The sequence below is a fragment of the Lytechinus variegatus genome, chromosome 4 (genome assembly GCF_018143015.1).
Source record: "Lytechinus variegatus isolate NC3 chromosome 4, Lvar_3.0, whole genome shotgun sequence".
Classification (NCBI taxonomy): Eukaryota; Metazoa; Echinodermata; class Echinoidea; order Temnopleuroida; family Toxopneustidae; genus Lytechinus; species Lytechinus variegatus.
The window spans coordinates 16,884,500-16,898,979 of NC_054743.1; the positions used below are offsets into that span (position 1 = coordinate 16,884,500).

Sequence of the window (14,480 nt, forward strand, 5' to 3'; positions counted from 1 at the left end):
CAAATAGGCTTGTGTAGAAACAGAAAAATAAAAAAATAAGAATAAAGAAAGTTTGAGAAAAATCGGACAAATAATGAGAAAGTTAAAAGCATTGGAATATTGCAATCACTATGCTATGGAGATCCTCCTATTGGCAATGCGACAAAGATGTGTGATGTCACTGATGAACAACTTTCCCTTTGGTGGACTATAAAATACCCTCAAAGTGTCTCTTTTTGCTTTTTCTTATGATGATACAAACTCTTTATCCATGATGTATTCTTAAAAAATATGTATTACATGCCCTCATGGAGAAAGAACACATGATCTATGGATAGATGTGATAAAAGAGGCAATTCAAGTGAAATATATACTAAAGTAATGGGGAGAGTTGTTCACAAGTGACATCACACATCTTTGTCGCATTGCCAATTGGCTATCTCCATAGCATTAGTGATCGCAATATTCAAATGCTCATAACTTTCTCATTATTTGTCAGATTTTTCTCAAACTTTTGTTGATCTGTTTCTTTGATTTTTCTGCTTTCACACAAGCTGTCTTGTTCCAATGGTTTCATTCTCCTTTAAGGATGATTTTTTTTTGCCCCAGCACAGTTAAGAGTCCGATTTCAGCGAGGTGAACGTCAGTAAAGGTAAAGCCGCAATCCATAATCGCGTCCGTGACATTGATTAAAATATCGATGCTGTTATATATTTGTTTAGGGGTCAATATTTAGGGAATATTAAATTTGTCGTTTTGTTTCAAAAACTTATTAAGGGGATTGTTTCACACGCAATACTTGTTAAGGGGTGCATGTTAGATTATGTAAAATACTTGTTTAGGGTGCTTTTCGAAGCCGAAAGGTCTCGCCTGGTATCCACATGTCAGTGGAACCCCCCCCCCCCCCCCCTCCTATGAACATGATTGATAACAACTGTTTACTAATAGAAATTGTATATTGGTATTACTCGAAATGTGTTGCTTAAGCTTCTCAAATATCATCTGTTTTATGAATATATATTACCATAACTGTTTGCATAATATGAAACGACCGACAGGCCTTGACACGCTTTACGGGGAATGTTCGCTCCCGTTGCACCCTGACCCATAACGATTTTCCCAAATCAGAAGATTCCCTAGAAGCTTTAATCCTCTAGTAGTTTTAAATTATGATTAAACACTTTCTTATAGAAAGTTATTTTACTACAGGCTAAATGAAAAAACCTGCACTGAAATAATGAACACTTAAACATAAAAGGGTGCAAGTATATAAAAGTGTGAAAAGTTTTTATTCTCTAAATAAACAAATGAAATTATAAAATGACTGCATAAACCTCAATATATGTATAACTGAGAATTGAAAATCAAGTTTACATTATTATCACGATTACTTAAGATAGGGGTTTGTTTTTCGAAATCATCGATCTGCAAAATGGCGAAATACATGCCTCTAACTTAAAAAAGCACATAATATCGTTGACCATATGCATAATAATAATAACCACCATATTTCTAATGCGCACATATCCACTCCGAAGAATGCTCAAGGCGCCTGACAATTCATCATAATTAAAATATAAACAGTAAATTGGAAAAATATAAAATCATATATTAACAAAAAAAATATGCTCAAATTCATAAGGAGAGGGGGGGGGGTGAGTTATTAGGGTATTATTGGACGTTATGAGACATAAGATAGGTTTTCAAGTTTGTTTGGAATGACTGAAGAGAGGATGAAATTTGAACAGTGTGGGGAAGTGAGTTCCAGAGACGGGTGCAGCAGCAAAGAATGCTCTGTCACCCCATGTCCTCTTTGTTCTGGGTTCTTTTAGTTTGATAGAATTAGATGAGCGAAGACCAGTACGAGTAGTAGAAGAGGAATGAAAGAGAGAGGAAATATTTGAAGGGGCAAGGTTGTGAAGTGAACGGTAGGTTAAAAGCAGTATCTTATATTTAATGCGTTGTTCGACGGGAAGCCAGTGAAGGTTTTTAAGTAGTTTGGTAGTGGGGGTAGAACGTTCAGATTTTGTGACAAGTCGGCATGGTCGGGCGGCCATGTTTTGAATTTTCTGTAATCTGCGAATTTGATACTTTGGAAGGCCAAAAAGGAGTTAAATTATGAAGAGGTTAAAAAAGCATGTATCAACTGTTCAGTCGTTTTGGGGGTTAAATAATTTCTTATTGCACGGATGTTCCGGAGATTATAATTAGCAGACTTAACAATATTAGAGATATGAATATCAAGAGTCATGGTAGAATTCAAAATAACACCAAGATTTCTTGCCTTTTCAGAAGGAAAATATGAGCTGAGTCGACCAGTATATGACTGATATGCTACTTGTTGTCTAGAGCCTAACATTAGAAATTCGGTTTTATCATCATTGAGTTAAGAAAACAATCATTCATCCACTTCCGTGTATCTGAGATGCAATCCTCGAGATCCTTAATACATTATCAAAGTGCTCTTGTATTGGAGAACATGAAAAGTACAATTGTAAATCATCAGCGTACATATGATAGCTGATATTATGTCTTTTAATCACATCATGAAGTTGCATGGTATACACGTTAAATAAGTGAGGGCCTAGAATAAAAGAACACTTTTGGCACATTAATCCACGCAACGCATGATATTCTCATAAAGATTACTTTGAATTAATTTTATTTTCATTATCAGCAGCAAAGGATGGCATTTGTTAGAATATAAGAATATAAGCAAACAGGAAAAAACACTATTCGCCACATAAAATGGCGTAACCTTTTGACAAAAATGTTGTGAGAAATATAACTTGGTAGAAGTTATCTACATTATTTATTGTCTACCCTTCATCTTAAAATATATTGACCTATCAAGTCTTGTCTGAAGGAGATTTTCGACGTTTAAAGGCGGAAGTTTTAACACCACTATATAATAAAGAATAAATTTCAGTATTTCTTTTTTCGTTTAGTTCAATGTGTGCTCACAATTGCCGTACAATAAAGATGTTCATAAATACAATACAATTGAAATTTCATTACAATTATTGGGTACATAGTATTGGGTACATAGTATAAACTTGATGGATAGATTATATCAAGCTTACTAAAAAATAAAAAAAAAATAAAAAAAAAGCTTTTTCACTATATTTACTATATGGTTTTCTATTTTTCTCATTTAATACCATCATATATTTTGAATAGAAATTGGTTGCAAAAAAACATGTTGATCAAAATTGTATCCCACTTTAAAAAAATTTCAAAAATCAACCACAATTGTGGTAGATTCTTCGAACACATTTTGGTCAGACAAAATTCACCAGCACACCCTCCTAGTCTGCAGGCACAGACCCTGATTAGAACTTTGATCAACAAGTGTGTCTCCATGCAAGGACTAGCACATACAAAACTTGATGCTCCCTTCGCGGGAGAGCCTTCAGTACACAAGGCATGAGTAGGCTGCACATTCAGACTAACACCCTCCCGCCTCTGTGTTTTGATCAATCGTTTTTTTTTTTCGTTGGGTGAAGAAGGTACTGAAACAAAATGATTCTCATAGCGATTTTTTTTCGTGAGTTTCCAATGCATAAAAATTAATCGCGAGTGACCATTACCTCTTCCACCATTATACCTTCGGAATACATTGTACAGGCAGGAGAAGAAGATAGCCGAGTCACAACGCTTCAACGGTTCAAAGAATCCATAATTCTATATTGCTAAGGCGCATGATTATTGTAACCTGTCATCGAAGATCAGAAACTTCATCGAGTTCACTTCATCATACGCCCTCAGGGCATATTCCCTGAAACTGCAATGTTCTTGTGAGAGGGCAAGGACTCACGAATAGAAGGAAGAGGAAGACGATGATGATAACGGCGCCGCTGATGAGCGCGAGGGTGCCCCAATTCCGCGCAGAAGTTGAAGACTTTTCCGCTCCTTCGTAATCACCTGCTTCGAATTTGACGGGAACCTAAGAAGCGAAGTAATGTAAAAGGTGAAACACATCAATGGTGCAATTCAGACATTAATCCGAAGTATCAGAATTCTTCTACAAAATTATTTTGCAACGATTATTTTTTTTTAACTTGAGAGCCAACCCCGGGGGGCCACTTCCATTCACGAGTGGATACCATGCGCGACCACGGGGTCTCGAAAAGCACCCTAAACACGTAATTTCCATATTCTGAAAATGCACCCCTTAACAAGTATTGGCGTGTGAAACCCTACCCTTAACAAGTATTGGAAACAAAACGATACTCTTGGCAAACATTCCCTGAAATGAACCCCTAAACAAGTACAGGAATGGTTTATTGTTACGGGTCCTTTGATTGTCGGCTTTACCGGGGCTTTACCTTTTTGGTTTAGTACGACCCCACCTTCTACACCTCGTGCAAATAGGACTCTAAACACGTAGTGTTGGGGCAAAAAGGACATCCTTTATAAAACATTTTAATTTTGTTTTATCATCCCCGCAAATTCGACCCTAAACACGTAATTTTCCTAGCGAAATAGATACCCTTTTTTCCTTATTTTTGTGTTTTTGACACCCTTTTCACGTTACGTACGTAACGTGCCCTATCGTGAAAAGGACATCCTTTTTACGTGTTTTTTTGGTCGCGCATGGTATCCACTCGTCAATGTAAGTGGCCCCCCCGGGGAGCCAACTTTACCGAGAAGACGTTATTCATTAATATGTCTCATGAAAGATGCACGTGACAAGGAGATAGTATTTTCGAAATAGGATCAGACTCGAAAGTTATGAAGTATTGATAATTATTTCCATTGATAAGCGCTCAGTTGAGTCGAGACAGATATGTACGGCCGATAGATGGCGTAGTCGATTACGTCAGTATCATGGATTGAGTATGCCAACCGTGGTTCGTCAACTCAGTTCAAGTGAGAGACATGTAGGGGAAGGAGGGGTAAGTTGTGACACTTTTTTGCTTTTTGCATGTTAGAATTGATATGACAAATAATCTTGTCGAAGTATGAACCTTCCCTTGAAATTTAATTCTTCTGAAATATTTTCCACCTATATATAACTTTCTACCCCCACACTGAAAGTCATTGTCACCTTTGAAAAAAGAGGTGTCAAATGGCTCAACTTGCCCCATCTGCGGGGTAAGTTTGAGCCACCTTCTGGGGTAAGTTGAGCCACAAAAACTATGTACAAAATGTATGGGGGAAGAACCAGCATATCACTTTTTTTAGTCTTTTCACTTGCTAATTCTCTAAATTCTAACATCCACTAAAAGGAAAAGAGCAATCATGTAAATTTGCTCCTTTCAGCCTGCATTTAGATGGATTTTTACGGGGTTTTTTGTAATACTTTACCATAAGAATTACCATGGCTCAACTTACCCCAGGTTACCTGGCTCAACTTACCCCAGTCCGAACTTAGTGCGATAATTTTGTATCCACACATTTCTTATGCATCCATCATATAAAAGACTATGACAAGAATGAAGATCCGTACCTGGACTAACAATGTTGTTATCATGTCTTTATCATATTCAAAGACGTGTGTGTGTATAAAGCACTTATCTATTTCACACTCTTTTTTTATACTGTTTTGGCTGAAATTCGAATTTTTCCCTCTAAAAAATTACTTTTTGTTTCAAAGTTGAAAACAATGTGGTGGGGTTAAGGGTTATATAAAGGGTCATCAATACATGACACCACCATACTGTCTGACTCGTTCATTACTGGCCTGGGGCTGGTAGCTCAACTTGCCCCTATGCTCAACTTACCCCACCTTCCCCTACTGTACTCATAGTTGCTTGACAGTTCTAAGCCATGAAAGTTTTTACAAATTATAAAAAAACTAACCCATCCTATGTTTCTTGAGTGGCTCTGAAGTGTTTTTTTAATCATTTGATGATAGAGAGTAAATTATATTCACATTCACCAGGGATGGCGCCCCAAAATGGGAACAGATGAGCAACTACCCCTCCCCCGTGTGTGATTTTCAAATGACCCCCTCCCCCAAAAAAAAATAAAAATAATAAATAAATAAATAAATAAAAATAAGAAGAAAAGACAGGGCTAGTTTGAGAAAAACACAGCGTTGCCCCCAAATAAATGTCCTGCATACATATCAAGCCATTAGAAGAGTTGATATCGATTAGATTTAACATCTAACATTTTTCAAATATTTATTTATTATAAGAGAGGAGACAACGTGACATTTTTTTTTCATCCAACTTACCTCTTTAGATCGTATCAAAGAGAAAATTCCAAAGAAGAAACAAAAGGCCATGCCCACGAAGGAGTACCACATATAGTCATTGGGTCGAATTGGTCTCTCAATTACCTTCTGGGTGTTCGGAGTTTCGTGATCTTCGGGCTTTATTCAGGAAAAAATGAGAGACATAAGTCAGAAGGAGAGGAAGTGAGAGGGGGGGGTGGGCAAGAGATCGGGCAGAAATCAAAGGCCAAGGAAAACACGCGAGGGAAATGCAGGATGAGACACAACATTGGACGAGAGAGAGAGAAAGAACAAAAAACACTGATGAGTATATAGGATCAAATATTTGTAATGATGAAATATTCTAATATCACAAATCGACAAACGCCGACTTGCTTTAATAACGGTGCAAACATATTTAAGTCTGGTAAAAATATCATAAAAGTTGTTTGCGTTATCCTAATAGGGTCCACTGATGTTCAGTATGTTTAGCGAGTTACAGAAATAGAACATTTCGACATTGTCATTCCTTTCGCTTTGTGCAACCCAAGAATATTTGCTTAAAATCGACACTTTGCTTTCTAATGTGAAATACAGTGTACATGTACAGCAATGTAAATAAATGTGTTAAAATGTGTTAGTAATGCAGGAATTCGCAAGTACAATGTACCGTAGTATAATAAATGTTTTTTATTTTACTTATTTTCCCAATTTAATTGTTATCAGGTAATATAACTGGAATTACCCAAGAGAATTTTAGGTGTTCGTGATCCCTATTTAGAAATAGTAAAAAACCTTATTTTGGCATAAGTCGTCATCAATCGATGGAAATTAATGACTTATGAGGGACAAATCGATTCACGCGAAATCTTTGTCATATTCACATGATAGAAACGAAACTAAGCGTTCTTTTGGGGCTTTGAGCTGATAACATCTTTCCTTAGAACAACATTTAAGTGGAGACTGAATCGGAAAAAAATCATCCAAATAAAATTCACATTCATGCTCCGAGAGCTTTAAAAATGAAATATAATTACATTAAACCGAGACCTGCGTGAGTGGCATGCCAACGGTGTATCAAGGGGACAGAAGGGCAGGAGGTGTGAAAAAAATGATTAAAAATGAGAAATAATAAAACAATTTTTTTTGAAATATTTAGAGGACCCCATTCCCGCCGCATTTGGCAAATAATGGACAAAAACTAGTCTTAACAGCCTGAAAAGGGTAGACATTCTTATATAGTTCGGTCTCGTTGTTTCCTCGCAAGAACTGCATAAATTCGGAAACCCAGTAGAACATTATGAAGCTATGTACCTCTTCATATAGGCATGATGGGAGGTTACAATTTGAAGCATTTTAAGATTAAAATTTAACCTGAAATCATTCTAACCTCTGAGTGCAATAAATGCGAAGACAAAAAAGAGAAAATTAAAAGAAAGATTTGAAGAAAAATCAAATCTTTGAAATATACATCAGAAAAGAAGCAATCAGGCTTTAGAATAACAATTTCAGGAGCTCGGTAATTTTGTATTCTTGCTGATCGAAGTGAGACCTAAGTATTTGTCAAGGATTTTCATAAATTTTACTTCTGGTCGGGGAAAAGTGGGCAACTTCAATAAATGCCTAGATACGGCACTGGTACATGATGTAGTATGAATGTAATACTAAAAGTTCATTTAAATTGTAGCTCAAGTTCCACTCGAACTCAACTTCAAAACCGTTCAATGTCGATCGATTTACCAACCAATAAACATCCATACCTGAACGACAACTATACTGGTATCTCTTAAGTATGTCCTTCCGTCCGGTCCAATCCGTGTTACCATCGGTCGTACGAGGATAGGTTCAATATTAGGATCAATCGTAACCGGTTCTATCGACGACCAGTAATCAACGCTCTGTTGGTTCTCGTAAGTGTAAGTGTTCGGATCCCGTTTCGACGTTGATCGGGAAATCAGTTTCTTAAATCGGCTTTTCTTCGGGGATCCTCGGGGAGGTTCGGGTGATGGGGAGGTGGCTGTCGAGGTTTGGGGCATGAGATTTGCGTCATGCTGTTTGTAGTTCGGTTTGACTGTTGTGTGTGAGATGGTAGCGGGTTGGTCTGACTGGTATTGCGGGGTCGTTCCAGCTTCATCGTAACCGACATCATCGACGTCGGTTCTTTTCCTGTACACGCCTTGTCCTGGTGATGTCGGGTCGTGTTTGGGGTGTTCGCCACTCCTCCTCCGAGCTAATTCCTCCATTGTCTCTTCATACGATGGCGGAACTGCAAAATAAAAGGAAAAACAAAGTGATAATAATAAAAGAAAAAAGGAAGGGAGACAAACGATTACTTTTAAGTACAAATATTTATATTTGTTTTCATATAAATATATATGAAAATTATTTTGTATGCATGAATCGAATTTGGGGATAGGCCTACCAGCGTATCTTTCATTGGCATAATATATATCATGTTGTTTACAGACGTGGCAGAATAAGGAAAAAAAAAAAAAGATGACATCATGGTAGGAATGGTAGAAAGGAAGGATGAAAACCAAGATCAACAAATAAAAATCACTGATCATGGTTCATAACAAGTCTCATGAACATGATGAAGCTCTATCGTCACACAGCTTTATCAACGTGATCAATATCGTAACATATTGTCATCATTATGACAAAATTCATGTTCTATAGAAAGTAGTATTGTGTAATAATGACATTGAACAATCACACTGGGAGTAACTAGTATATTGTTTATCAGTGTGAGAATACTCGGATGAATCAGATCCAGTTCTCATACAGGATGCTCTAATGAAAGACTTCATTATTCTGATAAACATGGTAGTAGTAGTAGTAATAGAAGTAGTAGTAGTACTAGTAGTAAAGTAGAAGTAATAGTAGGCCTAGTAGTAGTAGTAGTAGTAGTAGTAGTAGAAGTAGAATTAGTAGTAGTAAAGTCGTAGTCGTAGTAGTAGTAGTATATAGTCGCAGGAGTAGTAGTAGTGGTAGTAGTAGTAATAGAAGTAGTAGTTGTAGTAGTAGTAGTAGTAGTAGTAGTAGTAGTAGTAGTAGTAGAAGTAGTAGTAGTAGTAGTAGTAGTATATGCACTCTTAAAACAAATCAGTCAAATTGACTAGACCAGTAGTCAGCTGGGAGCAACTGATATGACAATCACTGATATTCACATTTCTGACATATATTCTAGCCAGAAATAATTATGTTCTAGTACAATATGACTAGAAAATAGTCAAATATGACTAGAATAACAGTTGCTCCCAGCTGACCCTATTAACCAGCATAGTCGTAGTAGTAGTAGTAGTAATAGTAGTAGCAGGAGTAGTAGTAGTAGTAGTAGCAGGAGTAGTAGTAGTAGTAGTAGCAGGAGTAGTAGTAGTAGTAGTAGTAGTAGCAGTAGTAGTAATAGTATTAGCAGGAGTAGTAGTAGTAGTAGTTCTAGTAGTAGTAGTAGTCCTAGTAGTAGTATAGTAGTAGTGGTAGTAGTAGTAGTAGTAGTAGGAGTAGGAGTAGTAGTTATAGTAGTAGTAGTAGTAGTAGTAGTAGTATAGTACTAGTAGTAGTAGTTCTAGTAGAAGTAGTAATAGTAGTATGCCATACTAGTTGTGGTAGTCTTATAGTACGGTGCCAATGGTGGTGCATGGTAGCTGTAATTGTTTTTGTCATAGTAGACATGTAGGCAGCAGTAGCATATAACTTAAGTTTTATAAGAAGTAGTTTTTGTTCCAGTATCAGCAGTAGTTATTTTTGCGTGTGCTGACGTACATAATCTACAGTATAGTAAGAAGACAAACAACATAATTAATGGTGTTCAACAATATTATCATACTCCAGTACTTACATTATTAAAATCCAAAAAAACGATATTACTGAGGCAGCAGTACGGTGGCCACTGGAAATTAATGAGTATTATCCCGGCAAAACGCAATCCCACCTACACCCAGCAAAATCACTAGGAACATTGCCACAGCTCGAGTGTGTGGATCAAAATGGTAGATTTTCTCTGTAATCATCCGTGTTCCTATAAAATATCCTCCTTTTTTGGCTGCGCCGAGTAAATACAAATATGTTTTGATACAATTACTTGGCACATCGGCAAGGTCGTGCTATTGAACGAGATCACAACAGTTTGTTCAAACACAAAACAATGCTAGCTAGTGGCATTATATCAATATAATCTCTGAATTAAAGTCAGTCCTAGGAGTAGATTATCGTATCCAGTCTGAACGTCTGGTATGTATTAGGGCAGAGCATGTTAAAAAATAAAACATTAAAAACAACGAACGGATATGAACACCAAACCGCACGGTGACAAATGTGTCAAGGTCTGCTGCAGTTGACTTGATATTCTAATGATCCAAGTTCAAATTAGTAGGTACGTAGCTTACGTGAGTAATAACAATATCGAGTAATGAACCCAGTTATATTGCGATAAAACATTGCTACAAATATTTTTAAAATCTACGAATTGAATCGTATTACGACTTTGTTAACATGAAATTCTGGAAATGAAATTGAAAAAAAGGCGAAATAAAAAATGCAAGAGGCAATTTTGTGTATTTATTTATTTATTTATTAGAACATATTTAATCAGGTACAAAAGATCAGGGACCGATTGCACGAAATGGTTTTTCCAAGGACCGTCTTTCGTGTCGCCCATCTTTTATGATGCGCTATAAGCGAGGTGTTTCTGAAATTTATGATAAAAATGAGATTCGTTACTTACTTTTAAATCAAAATTTATACAATTTCATGATATATCACATCATTTTATGAACAAATATTTTATTTTAATGGACGAATACAATATGTTTGCAGACAATTTATTTAAAATGCGTTTCACATGGCGCATCATAAAAATGGGCGACACGAAAGACGGTCATTGCAAAGACCCTTTCGTGCAATCGCCCCCAGTATAAAACTGTTTTTCATCAATGACCTGATGAAAACATAAAGAACAACATAACTCATCACATCATACATGAAAATAAAGTCAAAATCTAAATCAAAGATAACAATACTTAGTAAAATAAATAAACAAATATTGTTACTTAAATGATAATATGAATCAAACTAAAATATTTTAAATTAAGTTATTAAATTATTAAAATGAAAACATAAATATTATCTTAAAATGTTTATAGGACAACGAATTTGAATTTCAATTCTAGAGAGATGTACTAGACATGATACGCAATGTGATTTAAAAACTAAGAAAAAAAAACATTTGTGATAATTGACCCTTACAAAAAGAAGAGAACGTTAACATAGTTAATTAAGATTATCAATATACTGTTTGCTTCATTAAAGGTCAAGTCCACCTAAGAAAATGTTGATTTGAATCAATAGAGAAAAATTAGACAAGAACAATGCTAAAAATTTTATCAAAATCGGATGTAAAATAAGAAAGTTATGACATTTCAAAGTTTCGGTTATTTTTAACAAAATAGTTATATGAACGACCCAGTTACATCCAAGTGAGAGAGTCGATGACGTCACTCACTCCCTATTTCTTTTGTTTTTTATTGTTTTAATTATACAATATTTCAATTTTTACGAATTTTATGATTAGGACCTCCTTGCCTGAAGGCGGCGTTAAAATAATGGAATTCCACGTGTTCAGGGAGGAATGAAACTTCATTTCACATGACAATGACAAGAAAATACAAATATTTCTTTCATATTTCATATAATAAAATACAAAAGAAATAGTGAGTGGGTGATGTCATCGACTCTCTAATTTGGATGTAAGTGGCTCGTTTATATAACTATTTTGTTAAAAATAAGCGAAACTTTGAAATGTCATGACTTTCATATTTCACATCCGATTTTGATGAAATTTTCAGTGTTATGCTTATTGAATTTTTCTATTTTTATTCAAATCAAGTTTTTGTTGGAGTGGACTTGTCCTTTAACAGCGTATAGCTTTTTTTTTCATTTTTATGTTTTAGCTCTCTTGATCAGTGGTGCTTTGTCATATACATTTTAAACTGGGAATAATGTTTCATAATAATTGCAACATCCTTTGAGTATTATAACTAAGTCATCCACCTGATTTTTTTAAAGGACCTCCTTCAAAGGGTCACTCTTGGTTTTTAAAAGGGAGGTAGTCTGTGTTTGAGGGGAGACTTGAAAAAAGAGAAAGATGGTAGTTTTAAAGAATTTGAACATGGACTGATATAGATATGGTTATTTTATCTAAAAATGAGGTTACTAATACTGGTACCACTTTAGTAGACATGATAGATAATGGTATGAAAAGCTTTCTCGTTTGTCATGCATTCTACTTCCCATCACAAATGTTCTAGATCAGGGCTAGATTATATAATTATCATTCCAAACCTCCATATTTTTTTTCAATTTTAGCGGGGATACATAATTATGGAACTCGTTTCAGATAGTTCATACCATGACACTCCTTGTGATGCGACTAATTGAGAGGCCCAATATAGTGTTAGACTCATACAAAATACAGGCTCTGATGATGTTTCGAAATCACGCAGCATTTCCTACTTGCCCCATTAGAAAGATGTTTCACACGCAATTTAATTCATCCGTTCGGTAAATATATGTTAAATTGGCTTAATGTTTTTATAGGAAGTTCGATCATGACCTTTTGCAGCTGTGCTTTTCTGTCTAGATCAAATAAATTATATGCTAAAAAGAGAATTCTAAGAAAACTTATCTCATTTTTATGACTCTGGGTGTCTTTCATATGTAAAGAGCTCACGTGTTTATTTATTACCTCATATCTATTTGGAGTACCAAGTACATGAAGTATGTAACTCGCTATTTTTGTGGGTCATTATGCAAGTGGTACTTGCATTCTTAATGTTTTTACGATTATTATGTGAAATAATATTGTCGGGAATAATAACACAAAATTTTTAATATATGGTTACATTTTCGATCAATCATTTTAATCTGGGTGCCTATATTGGATAAAATGGTATTGAAAATACATGTACCTACCTCTCCTCCCTGAGTGTTTGGACGATGCCATGCTTGAGATTCAATGCTGGGGGTATGTCGCAATGAAAAGAATTGTAATCATAATGTGTTTATGGCTTAAAATATCCAGAGGTTGTATCATAATATGATGCATCCATTGTCAAATAACCGTTGCATGGCGATGAGTAGGGATGTTTACACACGTCTGTTCATGTGGACTCAGCATTCGTCTGCTACTGATACTTTGCTGTGTGAAGAACGAGGACGATTTACAGCGCTAAATCATGTAAATGTCTGTTCTTCAGGGTTCTTAGGAGCTGAGTATTGGTAGCTTCTGCTAGCTGCATCGGTTTCCCTCGGTTATTATGAGACCAAATTAGTATTACAATTCGGCAATATTTCATGCTACAAATGCTGCACATGAGTACATCCTTGCACACAGCTTGCGATCTAGGCACTCCACCACGATATTCTGAACGGCAAAGGAATGGAACATTATTATGATGTATAACTGGTCGTGAAATCTATCGGTATTATGTTGCCTAGTACCACGGGTTCACATGTTAAACGTGCTGCATTCCGATAAAAAGAGTAATTCATAAACGATAATATCCATCAATATACTGCCAATTTCGCGCTGTTGATAGAGTGTGGCCGACTTTCCTTCTGTAGAAAGAATGTAATTCCTGAACAGAAAGCCTTCAGCTCGCTCGGGGCGTTCAGTAGCCATGAAATGCACAATACATACCGAGAGCGACAAGGAGAGTCAATACAATAATGACAATAGGTGACGTATCGTCACCCCTGACTGAAGTTCGTCAATAAAAGTGAAGCGTTGACCCCGCCCACCTTCAAACGTGCCCGACAGCTCAGGTTCTTTCACAACATTGGACTAGATGTTTCTTGCACTGACCTGTTCCTCGTTCCATATTTTATACCAGAATATTCTTATTAAAATTTAGTACAGACAAAGACCGTTATCTGATCTAAACGATCTTCACTACACACTACAAAGCAGACGCATCCGAGAATGAATCAACAATTCATTCTAAAACACGACCTGGGCCCCTTTTCAATCCGATATTTTTAGCAAACGAATCGACGAAAATGGGATAAGATAGCTTTAAAAACTCTTTAATGCTACATGATCGCATTTAGGTCACTGTGTTTGCTAAAATATCAGACTGGAAAAAAGATATGTATGACATTGCGAGAATGCTATCACAGATCTTGAACATATTATATTTTTTCAAGGAAAACAATGCAAATTCATTTTAGATTCATTCTAAATTAAAAGCTCAATATGCTGTCTGAATGTCAAATGTTTACATTTCGAGTTTGCAGGAAACTGGCAAAACTTGAAAGCGTTTAGAAACTTCTTACTTCC

At 35.8% G+C, this 14,480-nt stretch overlaps 1 protein-coding gene across 3 annotated transcripts; it reads right to left on the minus strand.

Moving 5' to 3' along the window:
• Nucleotides 1–1,255: 1,255 nt before the first annotated feature.
• LOC121413505 lies at nt 1,256–13,839 on the minus strand. 3 transcript variants are annotated; one of them, XM_041606328.1, is made up of 4 exons: nt 13,115–13,839; nt 7,903–8,408; nt 6,164–6,301; nt 1,256–3,925 (listed from the first exon to the last, which is right to left on the minus strand). In XM_041606328.1, the coding sequence occupies exons 1-4, from the start codon at nt 13,143–13,145 to the stop codon at nt 3,734–3,736; spliced, it is 867 nt and encodes a 288-aa protein (XP_041462262.1). In that variant the 5' UTR covers nt 13,146–13,839; the 3' UTR covers nt 1,256–3,733. The 3 variants fall into 3 exon arrangements, with proteins under 3 accessions (XP_041462262.1, XP_041462264.1, XP_041462263.1); XM_041606330.1 differs by having other exon boundaries at nt 13,111–13,839; XM_041606329.1 differs by lacking the exon at nt 13,115–13,839 and adding an exon at nt 9,984–10,289.
• Between the last annotated feature and the right edge of the window lie 641 nt (nt 13,840–14,480).

Coding starts and splice junctions, on each gene's coding strand:
- LOC121413505 (XM_041606328.1), bottom strand. CDS start 13,145: ATGGCATCGTCCAAACACTCAGGGAGGAGAG. Junction 8,409..13,114: donor CAAACACTCAGGGAGGAGAG/GTAGGTACATGT, acceptor TTTATTTTGCAG/TTCCGCCATCGTATGAAGAG. Junction 6,302..7,902: donor CCAGTATAGTTGTCGTTCAG/GTATGGATGTTT, acceptor TCCTGAATAAAG/CCCGAAGATCACGAAACTCC.